The 23,059-nt window shown below is 37.5% G+C and overlaps 2 protein-coding genes, 2 long non-coding RNA genes and 1 other non-coding gene across 10 annotated transcripts; 1 reads left to right on the forward strand and 4 right to left on the reverse strand.

Moving 5' to 3' along the window:
- Positions 1–2,423: 2,423 nt before the first annotated feature.
- Positions 2,424–7,342, reverse strand: LOC103337272 (uncharacterized). 2 transcript variants are annotated; one of them, XM_008240431.3, is made up of 3 exons: positions 4,668–7,342; positions 3,978–4,005; positions 2,424–3,277 (listed from the first exon to the last, which is right to left on the reverse strand). In XM_008240431.3, exons 1-3 carry the CDS (start codon positions 6,949–6,951, stop codon positions 3,199–3,201), a joined length of 2,391 nt encoding a protein of 796 aa, XP_008238653.2. In that variant the 5' UTR covers positions 6,952–7,342; the 3' UTR covers positions 2,424–3,198. The 2 variants fall into 2 exon arrangements, with proteins under 2 accessions (XP_008238653.2, XP_008238654.2); XM_008240432.3 differs by lacking the exon at positions 3,978–4,005.
- Positions 7,327–8,327, forward strand: LOC148915692 (uncharacterized). The gene is made up of 2 exons (XR_016121909.1): positions 7,327–7,487; positions 7,920–8,327. It is a non-coding gene; the product is annotated as an uncharacterized LOC148915692 (long non-coding RNA).
- Positions 8,328–11,030: 2,703 nt separating this feature from the next.
- TRNAK-CUU (transfer RNA lysine (anticodon CUU)) lies at positions 11,031–11,103 on the reverse strand. Its single transcript has one exon. It is a non-coding gene; the product is annotated as a tRNA-Lys (tRNA).
- An 818-nt stretch (positions 11,104–11,921) lies between these two features.
- On the reverse strand, positions 11,922–15,245 carry LOC103337273 (uncharacterized). 5 transcript variants are annotated; one of them, XR_016122328.1, is made up of 3 exons: positions 14,718–15,238; positions 13,948–14,221; positions 11,922–12,781 (listed from the first exon to the last, which is right to left on the reverse strand). It is a non-coding gene; the product is annotated as an uncharacterized LOC103337273 (long non-coding RNA). The 5 variants fall into 5 exon arrangements; XR_016122327.1 differs by having other exon boundaries at positions 13,948–14,204; positions 14,718–15,237; XR_016122326.1 differs by lacking the exon at positions 13,948–14,221 and having other exon boundaries at positions 14,718–15,245.
- A 3,118-nt stretch (positions 15,246–18,363) lies between these two features.
- LOC103337274 (methylsterol monooxygenase 1-1-like) lies at positions 18,364–21,482 on the reverse strand. The gene is made up of 5 exons (XM_008240434.3): positions 20,994–21,482; positions 20,023–20,345; positions 19,244–19,391; positions 19,122–19,154; positions 18,364–18,782 (listed from the first exon to the last, which is right to left on the reverse strand). The coding sequence occupies exons 1-5, from the start codon at positions 21,321–21,323 to the stop codon at positions 18,708–18,710; spliced, it is 909 nt and encodes a 302-aa protein (XP_008238656.1). The 5' UTR covers positions 21,324–21,482; the 3' UTR covers positions 18,364–18,707.
- Between the last annotated feature and the right edge of the window lie 1,577 nt (positions 21,483–23,059).

The raw sequence follows: 23,059 nt of genomic DNA on the forward strand, positions 1-23,059 counted from the left end.
TCGCAGGATCATGTGATGAGCTGAATGAATGGTCCAACTCTCATCACCTTCTTTTTGTTTTTGGTTTTGTTTTCTTGTGTTGTTCTGTTTTTCTTTACATCTATGACAAGGTACCATTTAACCAAATTTGAAAGTAAAATAAAATAAACTTCCTTGTACCAATCAATTACCCAACATGCTAAGATTCTGGGTTTGTTTGGTAATTGATCGGGTATAATGAGAGTATGGCAGCATTCTCTCATTGGACTCAATATTAGACTCATTTGTCACTTGGTGGGATGGGAGACGTGCTCCATTTCTCATCCTTTTCCAGCCTCAAATTTCTCCTATTTTATGTCATGCACAATCAGTAAAATCCCATAGTGAATTTTCTTAGCTTCATGGAATCATGGTAAACTCAACCTAAAATCAGTTGGTGACGAGTGGAAAGGTCCATTATCTTTATATGCGTACAACTACTCTGTACTTTTTTAAATTTGGGATAAACTCGCAACACTATAATAAAAAGTAAATGTGAATTTAAATTTATAATTAAAATTACTTGGGACATCTTCCAACCTCATAAAGAGTTCTCACCTTCAGAAAGAGAAAAATATCATTAGACTAAAATTGCAAAACTTTGATAAGATATGGGTGAAATTTACATAAAATTAAGAGGAGATACTTTTTGACTTCCCACTTTTTTTTGTTTTTATAGAAAGCAAACTAACTTCATTCAAATCAGATAAACATCATACAAACAGCCAAAGTTACTGAAAATTTGTAGTGCAACTAAATATCTACCATGTGAAATAACAGTGAAAGTAAATAATTTCAATATTTATTTCTGTGTGAGAAATGAAGCGTGCCAATCGAGGAGCTGACCTCTGTAGTAAAAATTGGTGGTCCATGGATCATACTATTTGGTTTGAAACTATATTGATTATGTGACAGTCTGGTTCCAATAACATAATTTGGTTTGAAACTATAGAATTTGGATAATTCATTGCCAGTTGTGATTATCAATTCTTTCGATGTTATGATGCTGATTCTGCTGAAGCAGTAAGATGAAAATAGGCCCAGTAAGTGCTTGTCTTTGGTAAGAAAAGAAAACAACAAGGACCACAAGCTTGCAAAGCCCCAACAGCCAGCACTGGCATGGCTGCATGGGTTAGGAAATTTAGAAGAAAAAACAAAGAAAGATAATTAACTAGTTAGGCTACTACTGCAAGAGTAGATTATAAGAAAATTATTTCAACATCTCAACTACTTCATCATGCTTTAGTTTTTAATTTGCACTACCTCTAATTATATAACGACGCGTGGTGAATTGAGATGATACAAAAAACAGTACTTTTATAATAAGTCAATTGCGTTAATCATTCTCCTGAAGGTTAAGTTCACACCAATAATTACAGCATTAGCCATGGATTTCACATAATCCCCACTGCTAATCATATATCCTCTTTCTGTGAGTTGATTGCAACTAAAATCAACATTTCTTTTTTGGTCGAAATAAAATGAACATTTTATGTAAAAACTAAGAAAGCAAAGAAAAAAAGAGATTGATAATGAGTAGCATTGGAATAGGGAAGATTCTTGTATAAAGAGAGTGTCTTCCTATGATTAGTATTATATTTCCTTTCCCTTTTACAGCAGAAGAATGAGTGGGGAGAGGGAGAGAGACAGAGACAGAGAGGCATAGTTGGTGAGCAGTCAGTGTTAGTGACCTCTGCCGACAAGGATTTCTGTCTCTCACAAAAAAAGAGTAATTAGGAGGTAATTAATATATTAATACCATAATTAATTCTGTCTACATTTCTACTCACTTCACTCAACCATCTAAAAGTGAGAGAGAGAGAGAGAGAGAGAGAGAGACCCACAAGAATACTTGATTGTGAGGTGGTGGGTGTGAGTTGGTGAGTTTTGAAATTAACCCCAGCAGATAAAGAGAGAAATTTGCTAGCTGTGTGCAGTTTCTTGAGAAGAAAAAAAAAACAAAAAAGAAAGATCTGCGGTGCAGAGAGCAGAATGAGAAAAGCATGCATGAAAAGATGCTGAAAGAACCTGTTATAGGTCTCCCTACTTGGGATACTACTTTACCTGGAATGAAAAAAGAGCAGGTGACTAGCTATTTTGTCAATCGGTTGGTTCCCATAGTCATTACCAAATAGTACGGCTGTACCATATACCATTCTGCAATATGTACAATATTTGTTTTTGCGACTCTTTTCACTAATAAAGATCTCCATAATTTATCTTCTCAATTTCGACTCAATTACAAGTAATAGGTAATTACGTGACGTAGATTTACACAAGATTTGTGTTCCGGAATAAAAAATGAGAGTTATTATTGACATTCTAGAAAAGTCGCCTTATATTTCTTTCATACGTTTTTGTAAAGAAATAGTGCATGATGATTTTTCTTAAATTAACGATAAGAGTTCCAAAAAGAATAAATAAATAATTATGCGTAAACCATGTGGTTGTAAACAAGTGATTAGACAACTACATATACATAGAGACGATATCGATGCATGCATCAGTTTCGAAGACCACTAGCTGTTAAATATGTAGTTTTTCAACTCCAAGAGGACTAAACAAGTCAAGGACCCCAAATGAAAAATGAGCCTAAAACTTGGACTGTTGCATCGTTCTCAAGCATCTTCTGTGTTGCTTCATGCCGACAGTCTTCTTTTGCAATTGGGTTCTTTCAACACCTTTCTTGCAATCATGGGAAGCATCGCCCAATTACACTCTCTCTGCATGAACAACTTTCATGAAGCTTTGGAATGTTTAAAAGAGAAGTTATCCCAAAAACAAAGCTCTGTGATTTGATTTGATGGCAGAAAAGAAACCCTCTGATCCTATCTCCATGACCAAACCAAAGCTTGGAAAAAGACTTCCACTTCTCTCAGTTTTTTTTTTTTTCATGGTGATGTGGGGGCTCCACTTTTTCGAAGGACACAAAAACCAGAACCAAATAAAAGTGGATGAGATAGAAACAGTTAGAAGTGCTCCTCCAGCTCTAAAGCTTTTTATGCTCGAGGTCTTTACAAGGCTGTTGTTGACCCCCACACTTTCTGAAACTCAGCTTGCCATTCACCCAACCCATTTAGTGCAAAGCTCTCTGCTCCTCTCTGCAAAGGACACGTCATTGCAGAAATTTCAGGTCAAAAATCCTTTCTTTGGATCCCTTTTTGGCAAACCCTTCTTTTGTCATGGTCCAATGGTTATGCTAACAACCAACCATCTTAAGGTGGCCTCTCCAGTCCAATAATATCTTTGTCGAATGCTTCTGCCAAAAAAGAGAGGAGATAACATTAGCATAATTCTATCCAGCTAATTATGCAGCTCAAATAACTGTAGTTAGTGATTTCACATCTAAACAGAAGTTGTCAACACATAGCAAAACTTTTCTGGTTTGGCAGATTGGATAAATCCAAACTCCAAACCCACAACATTTCTGTGATTAAACTCGAAGAACAACTTGATTCAAGTCCTTCAGGAACCTAAAGAAAAGTAAATTCAACACCAGAAGTGGAAAGAAACTGAAATTTTTATGAGTTGGGTTTTTGACTGGGCAGGTATTTTGATTGAAGAAGTAAAAGGCATGTCTAAGCATAACAAATAGAGATATTCATAAGAAACAAGATCGTTCAGTCATTTTATTGTCTTGGTACGAGGATGTTGATTGAATAAGACCTCTGGATAAGCAAATGAGGACCGCAAAACCCTCTGGCTTCTAATTCCTAAAAGATAAGCTGCAAGGTTTTGGGTGAAACCCTTCTCATGATTCTTCACCTACAGAACAAAGGAAAAGGGTTTGACTCCACACTTTAATCTAAAATTTCAGTTGGACTGTTGGACGATTTTGAAGATTAATTTTGCAACTTTTGCAGACAGAAAGTCAATCCCCTTTGTAGAAAATATACTTCATCAATAATGGCAACATGGAGGAGCTATTATTATGACAGTTGAATTACAGAAGAAAGCACCTTCTGCTTAGGATGCAAAAAATGGCTCCTGCAGTTTAAAAGCAAGATAATTGATGCAGTCAGTGATACCTTGTTCAGAAAGAAGAAAAATCACATAATTGCATTACGCAAATTACAAGCCAAATCAAAATAGCTACACAATCTATCCATGAGAATAAACTCTATTTTAGTTCTTTAATTATAGCTTAATTAGTTTAAACTCTATTTTAAAAAGTAAAAGGAGGAAAAAGAAAAGGTCAATCTGGAGATTTGATATTAAAACAAAGGAGAAATAATAAAACCTTCCCCTTTACAAAATATTATTTATCTCAAAGTACTTGAGGTACAAAAATTTTACAACATCCTTCCTGTTCTTAGCTCAGCATCCTCTTTCTTCACAAACAAGAAGTGTTCCTTTTCAGCAAACCCAAAAACTTCAAAATCATGCTAGGGTGAAAATGGGCAGTGGCTCAAATCATGAGGCTGTGCAGTACTAGAAATACAAATTCAATCCCTACAGTGTCCCTCTTTCCCTGACCTTACTGCCCTAAAATCTTCTAGAGAGTAAGTAAACAGGTACAACATGAAGAAAAAAAAAATAGTGAAAAGAATTCAATAAATCCTACAAATTTCAATTTCTACTCAAGGAAAAAAAAAAAAGTTACACTGAGGATGTATCAACAAGAACTTCAGTTAACACATCATCCTCACCGTTTGCTAAGGCAAGTAGCTCTGCATCCTTATCTTCATCACAGGAAAAATCCCGCCTCTCAAGTTTGGAATGAGCTGCAATGAATATCAACTTCTGTGCCTTGTCCATGCCCACCCTTGAGTGCCCATGGGCAGACACCCATCTCAATAAAGACCAATTGCATTTGAACCCACATGAAGTTGCATGTAGGAAGATGAGCCTAACTGCAACTTTCCCTAGTGACTTAAATTCAGTGAGGTATGTCTCCCACACAAGCCGACTGCTCTGTGGGTTAGCAATTCTCATCTTGCCTGTAATGGGATCCCTTTCCTTCATCTGTACAGCACGTGCATATACCGGATCAAGCCCTTCTGTTCTCCATTTCATGAGTTCCATTAGTGCAATATGGGCCTCCTCCCTCGTCACAAGCCGGGTTATGAGCTTGTCCACATCCTTCTCCTGCTCTGGTGTCAACAATTTGAAAGGTGGAAGATACTTCCCACTATTATCCCTAATCAAATAAAGTGGATCAAGTATAAATGCAGCAGCCCAAGCTGGATGGTAATTCTTCTTGAACCGCCTTTCAATCACCTTCTCCACCGGTTCTTCAGCAATGTGGAAATTGGAACACCAATCCTTCACTTTTGCTCTTAGCTCATCCCAAAGTGGGAGGCATTTCCCAACCAGTGGCCTCTCTGTTTCAATTTCTTGAGCCATATCCTTGATCAACTTAACCAAGGAATGCACTGCCTCCAATTCATTCCAAAACCCCACATCCCCAATCATCTCAGCAACTTCTCTAGCTGTTGGGTCCTCCATGGACGCCACTTTATAAGATTCATCCAGCAGGACCAACTGAAGTGCTCTGGCTGAGCTCAGAATATCCTCAAGCATTACATGCACTGATCCAAAGTTGACCATTTCAAACTCACGCAAGGGCACTCTTAATAACCCAGCATGACCATATTCTTGGGACTGATACTTATGAAAGCTACTCCTAACCTGAGACTTGTTATTCACGAAATTTGCAAGCTTGAAACAATTTTCAGTCACAGCCTTAAACAATGGAAGTTCCTTACTGAAATCCTTAATCAAACTATTGAACCCCTGAAACTGACAAGAAAGATTAACCATCCAGTGATTCTGAGTCTCTAAATTCCTCAATGCCTTGGACTTAAACTTGTCTGCTACTATTCCTACACACTGATGCACAACATTCCCACAAATGCTTGTCACTGTGTCCCACAAAACCTCCTCAGCATACGTAGAAGGCACAGAGCCACCCACAAACACAGCTCTCCTGTACAAACTAGTCCCATTGGGAAGATTCACAGTCAAATTCACAAGACCATCCTCCCCAAACGCACCAAAGCTCTTGTTCTTCCACCCATCAGAGGCAACCTGAAAGAACATGGCGTCTCTAATTCTGGCCTCTGACTCGGCCTTAGCTTCCTCAAACTTAGCATCGAGTCTTGACCCAGTGAACTCCCTCCGAGAAATCGCCGGTAAACCCACCTGGTTGAGAAAAGCTCTGAACTTCGGGTGCTCAAGGCTCGAAAACGAGACCGACCCACAAGACTCAAACACCCAATCAGCCAAAAAATCAAGCGCAAATTCCACCTGGGTCTTACTCAGCGTAGGCCCAGGTGAAGTTTTGGGACTCTTGAGCTTCTTCACACTGTCCTCCAGCATCGCCAGAGCTCCCAAGTCGTCTTTCCCACCGGATAACACCAAATGCGGCTGATGGGTCACAGCCGTTACCGCCGTATGAGCCGTCGCCGTCGTCGGAGAATAAGTGAGCTCGCCGCAGAACCGGGTCGGGTCCACTATCGCAAGCGGCGGAACATGGTACGACGACGTCGAGGCCGAAACCGAAACGGAAACCGAAGACGAGCTTCGCTTCCGATGGTTATGGTGGACCGGAGTGGGAGAGGGGGGCAAGTTGATCGTGGAAGAAGGCGAGAGAGACGAAATGGGTTTGGCGACGGAGTTGAAATTGGGGCAAGTCCCGCGCTTTAAATGCTCGGAGGCGGTGCGCGACGGGTTCGAGGCGGAGAAAACGGCGTCGCATAGGGAGCACCGGAGCTTCACCGCCTTGGGCAACCCAGTATCGGTGTTGTGGACCAGCATAGGCTCCAAGTGAGCCCAGTACCAAGCCCCTTTGCCCTTTATCGCCTTCGTCCGGACCATCACAAGCCCTTCGTACCTCTTGTGCACGGCTTTGGCCGCCGCCTCGTCAGCCGACGCTGACGTGTCCACCCCCAGAACTCCCACTGCCTGCGTGGTGGTGTTGGTAGCCGCCATTACCGAGGACCCAAGTGAGAAACAAAAAAAAACAAAACAAAAAAAAAAAAAAAAAAAAAGCAGGACAGAGTTGTAGGCACGCTAGCGAAATTTCAAGACTTTGAGGTCGTTGAATTGCAAAATCATGCAATTGGTCAGCCTCTTGTGACCATCGTCGTTGAAAGGAACACGACGGCGTTTTTGGGGTGGTGGCATTTGGCCGGAGGAGGAGAAAACAGCGGGGTTGGGCGGGTCTCCATTACCCGACCCGGCGATCTGGATATCTCAGACTCAGACTGAGATGGGTTTGGTTTGGTTCACTTAAGCTTGTATATTTCTTTCTTTTTTTCCTTTTTTTTTGGTTTGAAATTTTCTTGTTTGAGAGGCTCTGTCTCTCAGAGAAAAGAGAAATAGGGACAAAACCCAAGTGAAAGAGATGTTATGTAAGGTGCTCAGTGGAGGGCACGTGACGTCACGCGCCACCACGGTGAGCGTGGGGAAACACTGGTGCGTTTCGTTGATGGAATTGGAAACTACGACCGTGCGGTCACCGTGAGGTAATATTAATAATGCCAACACTCACAGTCTCACACGGACAGAAACAGTACCTGACATTGATCATCACCCCCTCCTCATTGGAGCGTGATCCGCACGTGCCATGCAGGGTTTTGGGGTTTTTGTTTTCATAAATTTATTTATTTTTTTTATTTTTTTTTGCTCTCTTTACTTTTCCTTTCTGTGTGTTGTTGGGTCTTGTTTGTGGGTCCTTGTGGGGAAGGGCTTTCTTTGTCTGTTTCTTTCTTTTTCTTTTCTTTCCGCAGATTACATAATTTTATTATTTTTATTTTTTCTCTTGCTCAATTTGAAATTTTATTGAATTTTTTAAATATTTTTAAATGGGAAAAATGGGGACCATTTCTGATTTTTTTTCCCCACAAGTTAATTTAGGTTTCCTATTGTGACTTGTTGTTCATGTGGTTTTTATTCAGGATGGAGACATAAAAGGGCAACCTAGGAATTCAATGAATTCCAACCAGTTCCTTCTGGGCCAGTGTTGACCAAGACAAGGAAGGAGAATTTGCCTTGAAAAGGGTCACCAAATGCCCCTCTCTCTCTCTCTCTCTCCTCTCTCTCTCTCTCTTCTGATTATTTAATGATGTCACAGATATTATAGCATTGTTTTATTTACCACAATAATTATATTATATTATTATATGTTGTAATGCATCCAGTACAGTCTCTTCTTTTTATATCTGTTTACTGTTTTCATTTTTTAGTGTGTAATTTTAAAAGCCTCAAAGAGTAGAGTAGGTGGGTAGCTGCCATTCATGGCCCAAGTGAGAGGCTGTGTGTACATCTTGACACAATCCCTTTTCATTCATGAACTTGCTTTTTTATATTGGATCCCTGTCGTTAATGTTTTCTCACTCACAACCTGTCACATATCTATATAGTAATTTCATTTAATAAGGATATGCTTAATCTTCAATTAGCTGTTGATTTAATTATATTTTTCGAGAAAATTTGTTGCGAAATGTGTCAAGTTCGAATTCTAATTTTGCAGATTAAAAAAAAAAAAGAATACGATGGTCACGTTCAAATCTTCTATTTATTGACTGAATAATAACGAGTAATAACTCTGCGTAGAGATATAATAATATCAGTGTACAGAAATTTGGGGAGTTAGATACAACTCTCACCCTCTCTGATTTTTGAATTCGGTTTTAGGGCGTTGTCCTGGGAACCAAATTGAGCATGAGTTGATTGGGAAATTAAATAGAGTTTCTTTTAGCCACCAAAGGGTCCATGAGCTAATTAAGTATTAATCAAGATTCACAACTGATGTTGTCAATAAAATTGACCCAGTAGTCAATTCCAATGGGTCAATAGCCACATGCCCAACTGTCATCCACATTCTGATGACCCAACCCATAAAATGGATTTGAAGTTTTTGCCTTCAATTACATACAAAGGATTTGATGTCTTTAACCCAAATTAGTTGGTCGTGTTGTCTTGTTCACATTTAAATTTTAAGTACCACTTATAAAGAGAGGCATTGATGTAGCCTTAATTAAGGTTTTTGGTTTTTTTTTTTTTTTTTCAATCACATATAAAGGATTTGATGTCTTTACCCCAAATTAGCTGGTCCTGTTGTCTTGTTCGCATTTAAATTCTAAGTATCACTTATAAATAGAGGCGTCGATGTAGGCCTAATTAAGAGTTTGTTTTTTAGTATTTTTTAAATATAAGCGATAGTCTAAATTAGAAGGGAGATGAATTTCTCTCGCACACACAAATGATGCCGTGATTTAGTATTAAAAAAGATGATTTGTAGATCCTCTTGTTTTGGCTCAACATATACGGCAAAAGGAATGCCAACAACATTGCAATTTTGGCAAGAAATAAATCCCTCGTAGGCTTTGTCATTTTCAAAACTTGATATTTCTCAAGAATGGCAAGGATGTTTCTAGTTTTAAAATGCAGAGGTCTTTGTCCACTTGGCTATTTCAGGTTCTCCTTTTGGACTTTGGATTTGACAAATCTCAGATTGAACACATGTTTATAATAAACCTTGTGGATATAGATAATGTCAAATCTCAGATTCAGAGTTTCATTAGTAAACATGTTTTGGCTCCTCTTCCTCTTCTCCAAGCTCCCAGTAGCTTCTTACCTTTATACTTTTTTTTATTGAAGAAAAAAATGTAGGTTATGATGAAAGATTGGGTCTACCACCACCAGATGGTGAATGGTTAATTTGCTCAAAGTTTACGCTATCATGAAAATTTGAAATGATGGATTTATTTATTCAACATTTGGTACAAAAACGACTTTCACTAGTAAATTATTCAACATTTTGGTACAAAAACGAATTTCAAATGATGCTCAATCTGTTATCTCGTGCTCTGACGCGGTTTATGTTAATCGAAATCATCCTTGATTGATCCTGTTATGGATAATATTGAATCTCATTTGTTTTTAAGCAAGTATTAATGACGTATCTATGTATAATTAATTTGGTGAGTCGAGAATAGTATTATTATTGGTATAAAATTATTGTGATTCAAAATTTGATTTGTTAATATTATAATCGAAACACATTACGTGACGTGAAATTATCGCACACAAAATGAGACTTATAAAATATGTACCGGATCATACATACACTTTTGTAAGAAACCATACACTTTGACCAAAACATGGATTAAACACATACACATTGATTTGCACCACCTATTAAAACATGGATAGATGCATGGTTGCTGAAGTGTTGTAATCTCCGAACTCATTCATTGGCCATTATTAACTTTAAATTGGTGCAATCTTCTTTTGTTTTCTTGTATTTTACATTAGTGCAATGATCTAACTCTCATAAACTTTGATTATTTTTCTTTTTTATTATGCTAGCTAGACAAAAATGATATATTAAAATAAAATGAGGATGTTGAAACTAGGTCAATTGACATGCTACCATTTTAAAAGTCTAACAACATCCATGAGTTTGTGTTTGCTTAGGAACCTAAATCCATGACGAAAGTGAGGAGAGATGCTTGGATACAACCGGAGATGTATCCCCATGGCATGCTGGTAATGATTAGGTGAGGGATCAAAGCCATGTGTAAATGGCAAGGATTAAGAAGCTGACATTCCCCTAATGATTCTTCCATAAAAGAAAAGCTATGGAATCTAGGAAATGATGAGAAAGCTCATTTTGCAAATTCACCTGCTCTTCAAAAGTAGGGGGAAAAGAAAGAAGAGAAAAAGCTGGCGGCCAGATGAAGCACATGATTGATTGCAGGGGCCACTGTAATGCGTTTAGGTGTAAGTTGTAGTGCTTTACTTCAACTCTGAGGATTAAGATTTTGTCTGCTACAGATGAGATGATTACCTGATGGCTTAATTGGCTATGGACCCTTGATTAGCGTCTGATTATTATAATGGAAATGCAATTTCTATTTTATTTTTGGAAGAAAGAAGGAGAAAAAACAAAGAAGAGGAACGAAGGAAAGAGAAGAATTTATTCGAAATTGTAACAGGGAAGACTGGGCCGCATGGCATGAGCCGAGAATGGCGGGTTAACTTTCAAAAAAATTTATACTTGGCGCCCACCGTGGGGCTCGAACCCACGACCACAAGGTTAAGAGCCTTGCGCTCTACCAACTGAGCTAGACGGGCAATGTTTGATTAGACGCCGCCTTATTATTATTAATAGGAGTCCCACATCGGGAAAGTATAATAGTAATTTGCACCTTAAGTATAGGGGTTTCATTAATAATAGCACCAAGGCCTTTGGGATAAAACCCCACACTTATAATAACCAAAAAATGATATATTGGATTTAGGTGGCTAAGTTGGGGACAATATCGGTGCTAGTGGGTGGGCCTATGCGGGTTTGGTACTAACATTGCATAGGACCGGTGGGGTAATCCTACGAGTGTTCGATACCAACACGCATTAGTGTGGGTGGTGGGCCTATGCATTGGTTTTGGTGTGTATCAGCACGCATAAAATGAAGGTCAACTACTAATAGTACCGAGGCCTTTTGTAAATTTTTTATTTGCATCCTCATCTCTTTGTATTAAATTACTTTGTATAAAATTTTGTATTAAATTACGTATTAAATTACTTTTTCAAATTTGGTTAAACAAAATTGAATTATTTACTACAACGTTGAATTTATCTAGAGACCCCAAAGACAAGAAAACAGTTGTGATTGCTTTCAAAGTCCAGCATCTTCCACAATTTAAAAAATCAATCTAAATGCGGTGTCTTCAGTCCATATACAGTTGCATAAGCTAAGTTAGAACTGGAAACTGGCTCTGAAGAAATGCTATAACAAGTTTTAAAACCTTTTCAGTAGTTTTTTTGAATTGGGTATTGCACATGGACTTGAGGCTTCAAATGCCATAAGCCCACATGGCCCATTTGACTTTAACAAATCGATCACCAGGAGCATACAATTTCATAAACTGAAAGAGAATGGCAAGTTGAGATGTGTACATTTCATATTTTGATTTCATACTCCGGCTAAAGAAACACCGGCAATTAAATTTCGGGATCACAAACACTGCACGAGTTCATAATATTATAATTTGAACATTCTGCCAAAAACACAAGTCTGGACTCTGAACCTTACAATCTAACTGATTTTGAAATCCATCCCCACCCCTTCTCTCTCTGAAGCTACCCAAAATCACAACTCTGAAAAACCCAAAGTTAATCTGCCCCTGAGCCACTAAAAGCTTCTACTTTACCACCCTAGCATGGTGATGTCAACTAGAAAATCAGATGTTTCGTAGAGTTGTCACCAGTGAGAACAATACCGAAAGGGCATTTCTGCAGGCAAGGTTACGCAGTCTCCATGCTAATCAGATTTAAGATCTACAGTAGAATTATTATATGAACCACTGTCTTGGACACCAAAACTTTCCTCTTTCAACTGATATGGATCACCGAGATTGGTTAGACGGGAGAAACAAATGCAAAATCCAAGATAAAAAGACCTGTCATGCCAATTCAATTTTATAACTGAGGCGGTTGCCGGTAAGGCCGTAAGCAAAATATGGGGAAAGTGTGAAAGTAGTCCTGGAAGCAACCAATTGATAATCTCAGGAGAAAAGGTTTTGCAGGTTTACCTTCGTAAGGATCTTCTTCTGATACCTGTATCCCTATTGGAATTGATCAAGAGTGAATGATTGCCAAATCAATCAGCTAAGATCATTAGAAAAGCATACCATGTCAGTTCCATAAATGTAATCACAGCAGGTGAAAACTGAAGCAAAATTGCTATGGCTTTGTCCTCCAACATAGTGTTGGTAATCGTGGTACTTAGCACCGCCAGGGGAAGTCATCACTGTATAATAAACCATAGATTACAACTTGATCCACATCAAATACAGTGGTCAAACTTCAGTGCACAAGATACAAAACAAGCGTACAACGAGCAGATATTGAAAAGACACCATACGGTTCTTGAGGTTCTTGAGCTTCCTAAAAAAATATAAAAATAAACAGTATGGAATAAGTCATCGCAGACTCATACATGCAATCCAAGCAACTACCCTGAATTCATAGATTGTAGCAGTCTAACTAGCACATACAAGTTCTAAGGCTTCCTCCTCAGCCAACCCACTAGGGGACTAATGTAATACCCTATGTGACTGAACTAGCTCTTTATCCACAAACATTCCACCTATAAGGTGGCAGAAGCCTCACTAACGTAATTCTCTAGTATGCAGTTAATCTCATGGGTCTTTCACCATAGCAGTTGCCAAAAAATAACTTTTCATTTTTTGTTTTAGATCAGTAATCACCTCCTGTATTTGGAGCAACTTTCAACATTACAGGCAACCCACCACATGCAGCTGTGATCAGATACAAGTAAGACAATCACTTCTGGCAAAGGATTTTTTTTTTTGTATCAGCCCTTTCCCACATCTCTCTCTGAAGTGCTACCATAGTGGCATGAGGAAAGTATACATATCTGAATTATTATGTTAACAATAAGGCTTAAACACACCGATCAAAAATAACATTCAACGCACAAAAAGCTGACTCAGAAACCAAAATTCATGTACTACCTCTTGCAGATAAACCAAACGCATGTAGTGCTTGTATAAAAGCTTGACGATCAGCATTTAAGCATGAAAGTTGATTTGATAAAACTCATGCAACCTCCGTTTGAAGAATGTTTTATAACTATCATGGTGCTGAATAAGACATTATTGACCAACATTCAACCTATTTGCTTTTCCCCCCATAAATTTTATTTGTCGATGTGCAAATGATTACTTTTGCCAGATCATTCAAAGAAAAAGGCATTATTGTACTGATCCTAGACCCCGTCATTGAAGTGAAGGAACTGTTTAAGATCCTTCAAATTAAAAGTACTTTTACCATAGAATTCTATTAGTAAGGAGAGACAGGAATTCCAAAGTTGTCATTATTCAGTCACAATCAGCTAACGAAGAAAATGACCGCAAGCACCAAAAAACAAAAAGCAAAATGCAGCATGTGTACCCGCTGCGTGTTTTCAATGGCCCCAATCTGCTCCACAACCAGAATGTGACCATGTGGCCAGGAGCATATGGTGTTGCAAACCCAAATGGAGCAGTGTACTTATGGTGAACTCTGTGGATTTTCTCATACCCCAATTTGCTATGCAAAAATCTGTGAATGCAGTAGTTGGTATAATCTTCTACCAAGAAATAAACTAACAATTGGAAAAGCTTCTCCCATCCAGAAGGCAATGGCGATCCAGTTCGAATCCCTATTATCTGCTTGTAAACAGAATCTAAGCATATTCAAAAATATGCCCAAAGAGAAATTATTACAGGAAATAGAGGAGAGAAAATTACAAACTTTAATCACCCCGTAATTGATGCAGGTATGCTAAGAATAAAATACATAAATAAATGCCCAAAAAAAGTATTCTGAGGCACAATAATCTCAAAAATGAGGAAATCCCCCTTCCTCCACAAACCCCCCCACCCCAACAAAAAATCCTATTACACAAAACCTATAAGAGATACTAAAATAAAAGGAACCAACCCAATATTTTACAAAACCCCGCATACCCAATTCCACATATTCAACATTCTTCAAAACCACGCAATCCGAATTCCACAAATTCAATCATTTTCAAAACCCAGCAACAATTCCACAAATTCAATCATTTTCAAAACCATGCAAACCCAATTCACAAATTCAATAATTTTCAGTATCCCGCAAACCCAATTCCACAAAGTCGCAGATTGGAATTCAATGAACCCGAAAGACGAAATCCGAACCTGTATAGAAGGGTAAGAGACGAGCTGAAAATGGCCAACAACGAGAAGGAACATGCGCATAACATCCTTGTAGAACTTGAGCATTTCATAGAAGGGCAATCAGACTTTGGGCTGGATCTTGTAGCTGTCGAGGCCGGCCCATCTGAGAACCTCTGCGAAAACGAGGGGGAGAGGGACGACGGAGAAGATGACGAAGAGGAAGAGAATGTTGTCGGCCAGATAAAGCACATGATTGCAGGGGCCACTATATGTATGTTGGTGTAAGTTCGACTGTTCGAGTGGTTTACTTCAACTCTGAGAATGAGAATCACTAAGGAAGAAAGAAAAATAAAACTGACGAAGAAGAAGAAAGAAATTTTTTGAAGAAAAAGATAGAAAACATGAACCAAAAAGAAGAAAAAAAATTCGAAGTTGTAAGAGGGAAGGATCATGGGTCGACAAAGATTTTCAAAAATTAGTCTCGTCTACAACCGCGGGTATCGAACAAACGACCACGATGTTAAAAGCTTCGCGTGGAAGCAACTGAGATACACGAGCTTTTGTCGATTAATCATCGCATTATTAATTTTTATAGAGTCCCACATCGGGAAAGTATAATAGTAATTTACACCTTAAATATAGGGTTGTTAGGCTTTTGGAGATTTAAACCACACGCCTATAATAATCAAAAAATATATATTGAATTTAGGTGGTTAAGTTGGGGACAATATCGGTGCTAGTGGTGGGCCTATACATAGTGTCGGTGGGGTAATCCTACTAGTGTTTGATACTAACACGCATTAGTGTGTGTGGTGGGCCTATGCATTGGTTCGGTGTACCAACACGCATAAAATGAAGGCCTTTACTACTAAGAGCAACTCTAGCGCTGCTATCAAACTGGGCAAAGGCCCCTGGCAAGCCCAATGCACCGACCACTTGCAGGCAAGCCCAAGGGTAGATTTTGCTGGCGACACGATGTTATCTTGATGTCGTGAGCAAAAAAAAATCTAAAAAATTATAAAAAATTCAATTTTTTAATTAAAAAACCAAAAAATTATGGATGTTTTCCCTATAAATACATAACAATTTTATTCACTTTCCCTATAAATACATAACAATTATATATTTTGTTGCATATATATATATATTTTTTTTCTTGCCCTTGACTTGCCTTAGACTTTGCCCTCATGGGTGGAACCACAAATGCAAAGGCTGACACTATTCACGTGAATAGTTGCAGCTCTTGCTTGCCCTTACTTTAGACTTAGCTCTTGTGGGTGGAAGTGCTCTAATAACACTGAGCCATTTTGTAAATGTTTTAGGGAGCTTCACTAATATATCTAAAATAGGGGCTGAAATTATAAATAAAAAAAAATCACACATGGAATGCACTTTAGGAACACACCTAAAACTCATTTACTACATTAAGAAATTAGTGTTTAAGTTCTTATAAATTACATGACTGCCATTGATCAACCTAAAAAAGAAGACCAACACAAAAAACTTAAATAACACCCAAAAACAAGCCCATCCCAATTTTATAAAAAAAACCCAAATAATTTATTACAAACAAAAGGTCTTGAAAATCATAGTTTCATTAACGTGTCATGTGAATTAATGATTGTAATGTTTTACACCTTTATTGTCATGTTGATTAATTGTTGTAATGTTCCAGTTTATGGTAATAACACTGCTCTGTCATGTTGATTAATGGTTGTAATATTCCAGTGTATGGGCAATAACACTGCTAGTTTCCTATAACATCATATTTCTAATGCATGTTTACCCCTGTAATGTTCCAATGTAGGGTAATAACACTGCTAGTTTCCTATGATATCCTATTTCTAATGCATGTCTACCCATGTAATGTTCCAGTCTAGGATAATAACATTGCTAGTTTATTGTCATGCTGATTAATATATGTAATGTTCCAATCTAGGGTAATAACACTGCTAGTTTATTGTCATATTGATTAATGGTTGTAATGTTCTAGTTTAGGGTAATAACAATATTAGTTTCATATGACATCCTATTTATAATACATGTCTACTATTGTAATGTTCTAGTCTAGGGTAATAACATTGCTAGTTTCCTATGACATTCTATTTCTAATGCATATCTACCCCTGTAATGTTCTAGTCTAGGGTAATAACACTGCTATTTCCTATGACATTCTATTTCTAATGCATGTTTACCTCTGTAATGTTCCAGTCTAGAGTAATAACACTGCTAGTTTACTATTATGTTGATTAATGCTTGTTATGTTGCTATTTCTAATACATGTCCACCAAAGAAAAGATGAAGAAAGAACAAACTAGACCAACTCAAAACAAGTTGAGCCCAGATTGTTAATACTATTATGTCATAGAAGTATATAGTTAATACTCTGTCATAGAAGTACATTGTTAATACTCTGTCACATAAGTATATTGTTAAACAAAAATGAGATTCATAACTGAAATAATAACAAAAGTTGAATCGATCATCAAATCTTAAAATACATTTCGAAAATCAACTAAAATCAGAAGAGAAACACATAATTGAAGCAAAAGATAAAAATCTCAAGTCCAAACCAAACAACGACGACGACGATGATGATAACAACAACGATGATGTGGCGAAAGAGGAGTAGAGCTCCAAGATGAGAAGTAGAGCTAAGAGCATCTTATTGAGGTTTGTTCAAGGTCTTGAACAATCTGAAAAAAGAAAAAATCAATAGAAGCATGATTTTAGAATAAGAAATCGAAGGTGAAATATTGAAAATTGAAAATTAAAGATGAATAATATAGTTGGACATGAGATTGAGATTTAATGGAAGCTTCTCTTGCTCCAACACCAGAGAAAACACCAGCGAGAAAGGAGAAAATAAATCTGATTTGGTTTTTTGGCAGATTTGGGCATATTTAGTTTTATGGCAGATCTGATTTTTTAGCAGATCTGGACAGATCTGATTTTCCTCTCTTAAATATATAGTACAAGGACAATATTGGTATTTAACACACAAATGAACTAAAAACAACTATTAAATTAAAAAATTGACATTGAGTTTTTTTTGGGTGTATTTATAATTTTTTAATAATGTAGAGTTTCTTTATAAAACTATGCCTAAAATTGGGTATATAACTAAATTTCTAAATTTTTTATTCACATATCCACGTCTTTTCGTATAAGATTACATATCTTTTTCAAATCTGGCCAAACAAAATGGGATTATTTACTACAACGTTGAATTTATCTAGAGACCCCAAAGACAAGGCAACAGTTGTGATTGCTTATGATACTCTTCCAAAGTCCAGCATCTTCCACAATTTATGTTTATTCAAGCCTCTGAAGGCAATTGGATCACATAACTACGGGGCCTTTTCACCGTAGCCATCTTTCTCGCTTTCAGAAAACAGTTTAACCAGAAGGCGATGAAAACATTATAAGCTGGAGAACTTTATGCGTTAGAACACCAAAAAATTGGATGAGCAATGCTATAACATGTTTAACAACCCTTTCAATAGTGTTTTTTTTATTTTATAAATTGGATATGGCGCATGGACTTGAGGCTTCAAATGCCATTTGGCATTAACAAAATCGATCACCAGGAGCATAAAAGTTCATAAACTGAAGAGAATGGAAATTTGAGATGTGCGGAATTCATATTTTGATTTCAAACTCCTGCTAAAGAAACACTGGCAATTAAATTTCAGGATCACAAACACTGCACGAGTTCATAATATTATAATTTGAACATACTGCCAAAAACACAAGTCTGAACTCTGAACCTTACAATCTAAAGTGATTTTGAATCTCCACCCACACCACCAACACCCCCCCCACCCAAAGCTACCCAAAATCACAACTCTGAAAAACCCAAAGTCAATCTGCTCCTGAGCCACTAAAAGCTTCTACTTTCCACCCTAGCATAGTGATGTCAACTTGAAAATCAGAGGTTTTGTAGAGTTGTCACTAGCGAGAACAATACTGAAAGGGCATTTCTGCAGGCAAGGTTACGCAGTCTCCGTGCTAATCAGATTTAAGATCTACAGTAGAATTATTATATGAGCCTCCGTTTTGGACAGCATTACTTTCCTCTTTCAACTGAAATAGATCACCGAGAGTGATTAGAAGAAAGGGACAAACAAATGTAAAATCCATGATAAAAAGACTTAGTGCATCAACGCATGAAACTAGTCCTAGAAGCAACTAACCAGTTACCAATTTCTGCCTAGAGGTAAAAGAAATTCACTAACTAAATCACCTGTACTATTATTAGAGAAAAAAAATATCAACTGGTTGCATTGATTAAATACATGTTGAGCTATATCAATCAGAGTCTTGATTTCCCATATGTTCAAGAACTAAAATGTCAATCATGCTCAACCGAGATGCCACAATACTTAATTGATAATCTCAGGAGAAAAGGTTCTGCAGGTTTACCTTCTTAAGGATCTTCTTCTGATACCGAAATCCCTGTTGGAATTGATCAAGAGTTAATGATTGCCAAATAAATCAGTTAAGATCATTTGAGAAGCAAACGCCACATCAAGATAGTATTTTACCTTGTCAGTTCCATAAATGAAATCACAGTAGGTGAACACTGAAGCAAAATTGCTCTGGCTTTGTCCTCCAACATAGTGATGGTAATCATGGTACTCAGCACCGCCATAAAATGGGATATATTTTGTGGGAGTCCAGGGGAAGTCATAACTGTATAATAAACCATAGATTACAACTTGCTCCGCATCAAATACAGTAGTCAAAACTTCAGTGCAGAAGATACAAAACAAGGATACAGTGCAGATAATGAGAAGACACCATATGGTTCTTGAGCTCCCTAAAAAAATTTAAAATAAACTATATGGAAGAAGTCATCGCAGACTCATACATGCAATCCAGAGCAGTTAGTCCTTCCAAAAAATTACTTTTCATTTTTTGTTTTAGATCTGTAATCACTTCCTATAATCAGAGTAACTTTCAATATTACAGGCAACCCACCACATGCAGCTGTGATCAGATATAAGTAAGACGATTACTTCTGGCAAGGGGCTTTTTTGGGTATCAGCCCTTTCCCCCAAAAATTTTATTTGTCAATGTGCAAATGATTACTTTTGCCAGATCATTAGGAGAAAAGGGCATTAGTGTACTGATCCTAGCCCATCATTAAAAGTGAAACAACTGTTTAAGATCCTTCAAATCAAAAGTACTTAGCATAGAATTCTATTAGTAAAGAGAGAGGATAGGAAGGAATTCCAAAGTTGTCATTATTAAGTCACAATCAACTAAAGAAGAAAATGACCGCAAGCACCGAAAAACTAAAAGCAAAATGCAGCATGCGTACCCGCTGTGTGTTTCAATGGCCTCAACCTGCCGCAGTGCTATCCACGACCAGAATGTGACCATGTGCCCAGGAACCATTGCTGGACCGAGAAAAGATGGGATACCAAGGATCAAAATCTCAGCCCAATGAGCATATGGCGCTGCAAACCCAATTGGAGCAGTGTACTCATGGTGAACTCGGTGGATTTTCTCATACCCCCATTTGTTATGCAAAAATCTGTGAATCCAGTAGTTGGTATAATCTTCTACCAAGAAATAAACTAACAATTGGCAAAGCATCTCCCATCCAGAAGGCAATGGCAATCCCGTTCGAATCCCTATTATCTGCTTGTAAACAGAATCTAAGCGTATTAAAAAATACACCCAAAGATACATTATTACAGGAAATAGAGGAGAGAAAATTACGAACTTTAATCACCCTGTACAGGCACAATAATCTCATTAAGAAAACTGAAAAGCTTCGTAAGAGTAACCCTTACGTTTACATGAAATGTGGACATTTTTTCTCAAAATTCACATGCCTTACGTTTTACGCAGAATGCAAAGCCCCCCCACCACACAAATCCCATTACACAAAACCGATAAGAGATACTAAAATAAAAGGAACTAACCCAATATTTTACAAAACCCGCAAACCCAATTTCGCATATTCAAAATTCTTCAAAACCACGCAATCCTAGTTCCACAAATTCAATATTCTAGGAAACCCCGAAAACCCAATTCCAAACATCCACTACTTTTGATAACCCAGCAGACCCAATTCCACATATTCAATCATTTTCAAAACCCAGCACACCCAATTCCACAAATCAATTATTTTCAAAACCCAGCAAACCCAATTCCACAAATTCAATCATTTTCAAAACCCAGCAAACCCAATTCGCAAATTCAATATTTTTCAGAATTCCGCAAAACCCAATTCCACAAAATCGGATATTGGAATTCGATGAACCCGAAAGAAGAAATTCGAACCTGGACAGAAGGGTAAGAGACGAGCTGAAGAGGGCCAACAACGAGAATGAACATGCGCATGACATCCTTGTAGCACTTGAGCATGTCAGAGAAGGGCAATCGGACTTTGGGCTGGATCTTGTAGCGGTCGAGGCCGGCCCATCTGAGAACCTCGGCGAAAACGAGAGGGAGAGGAACGACGGAGAAGATGACGAAGAGGAAGAGAATGTTGTGGAGGTAGAGCACGTAATCGGACTTGGAAGCCGAGTAGTTGAACCACAGAGTCTCGGCAAAGGTGAGGTTTCGGCCCAGAGCCGAAGCGGCCTCCTCGAGAGTCTGGTAAGGCAGCATTGGACGGTGCCGATGGTTCTCCGACGAGTATGATCAACGCCGGCGATTGGCGATTGGCGATGAGCTTGACGGTGGAAGAGAGAGAGAGAGAGAGAGAGGAGGGGGGAGATTAGGTACACTTAGCTGCAGGGGTGTGGGCTGGAGGAGGTTTTGTTGGTTAAAATATGCGGGAATTTTAAACAACCTTTTAGAGAATCGCGCAGTGGGCATCATACAATTATACTGACAGGGATGATAATTTTCCCAACTAGTAAAACTATTTTATTTTATTGCCCAAAAAAAAAAAAACTATTTTATTTTTTACTTTATTTACTCATCAGTGGTTTCATTTCTATAAATATGATTGCCAAATATTGAGATCTATGTTAATTAGCAAAAATTACGTGTGCAAAATTGACACGAAATCAAAACGGAATTGAGATAAAGATGCCGTGTTTTTCTCATGTTCGTGTATAAATATAGAAAGTAAATTTAGGTTTTAGCCAAAAAAAAATTTTCATTTTTGAAAAAGCCAAAGTTTTTTAAAAAGACAGAAAAATCTCTCAACTTTTCAAATCAAAGACATGCGATGTAAAGGATTCCTTAGAAAATCCAAAAATAAATAAGGGTAATTTTGTCCATTTTGACTTCTTTTAAAAAATTTCTCTCTCCTTTATTTTTTTACAAAGTCTCCCAATTGCCGAGCTGACATTTGACCCGAAATTTATATAAAGCACAATTAACACAAATTGACACGTTGTCATGTAAAGTTATGTTTCTTCATATAATGTGTATTGGACTTTGTGAGTAGTGTAGTTAGAGATAATATCAATATTGCTGGTTATGAGCCGGTTAATTCATTTTTCTAAAATTTAACAATACACACACTATATGTTATATTATTAAACCGTAAATTATTAGCATTTTGATGGATTAAATGTGAAGGATGGTTAATATAAAGTTTTGAAATATTTGAATATCAATGGTGGGGCATGCTATAAAATATTTACTGCAAAAAGAGGATATGTGGACCAACATGAGCCTGAGGAAGATCATGTTAACATGTAGCACTTGAAATGATATAAAAAGTCAAGTGCGGGTGGCTGGAGATTTCTGCAGCTCCGTGGCTTCAAAAAGAATGTCGTATCTTGGTTGCGCCACGTCAACAGTGGAAGCACGTGACATGCATGCATGCAAGCTAACTTTGAGACTTTTGAGTTGGAAATTAAAAAAAAACATTTAGGTTGCTTCTAGTTGTGCACTAAGGAACAAGGGGGAGGTCGTAACCAACGAAGCAAGATCCTGTTCTTATTGAAACAAACAAACTTCAAATTTCTTATTCTATTTCCAATGTTTTATATATGCATATTTTCTGCATCTCAGTGATGGGATGAAATTGGTTAAAAATTAGCGGTAGGGATTAAATTGGCGATAAAATTTAATATCAAAGTTAAATTGGTCGGAAAAAAAATTTAGGGTGAATATTTCGATAAACGTGATATTCAAGGTGATTTTCGGCAAATAACCCTTGATATTTTTATTTTCTTAATTTCAAGTGGGGCAGATTGTATTTATGGGGAAAGGAATTGCAGGGAAATGTTGGTCGATGGAGCGATGATAAAGACTAGAGAGCATACAAATTCCCTTAAAAATGAGGTAAAAGTGGGAACTATGTATGGTTTTATCTCATCAACTCATTTAGTTGACTCATTAGATGATAATCATGTAACATTATTCAAAATATAAATATGGAACTA

Source organism: Prunus mume, linkage group LG7, assembly GCF_029339155.1.
Source record: "Prunus mume cultivar Tortuosa linkage group LG7, ASM2933915v1, whole genome shotgun sequence".
NCBI classification, from domain to species: domain Eukaryota; kingdom Viridiplantae; phylum Streptophyta; class Magnoliopsida; order Rosales; family Rosaceae; genus Prunus; species Prunus mume.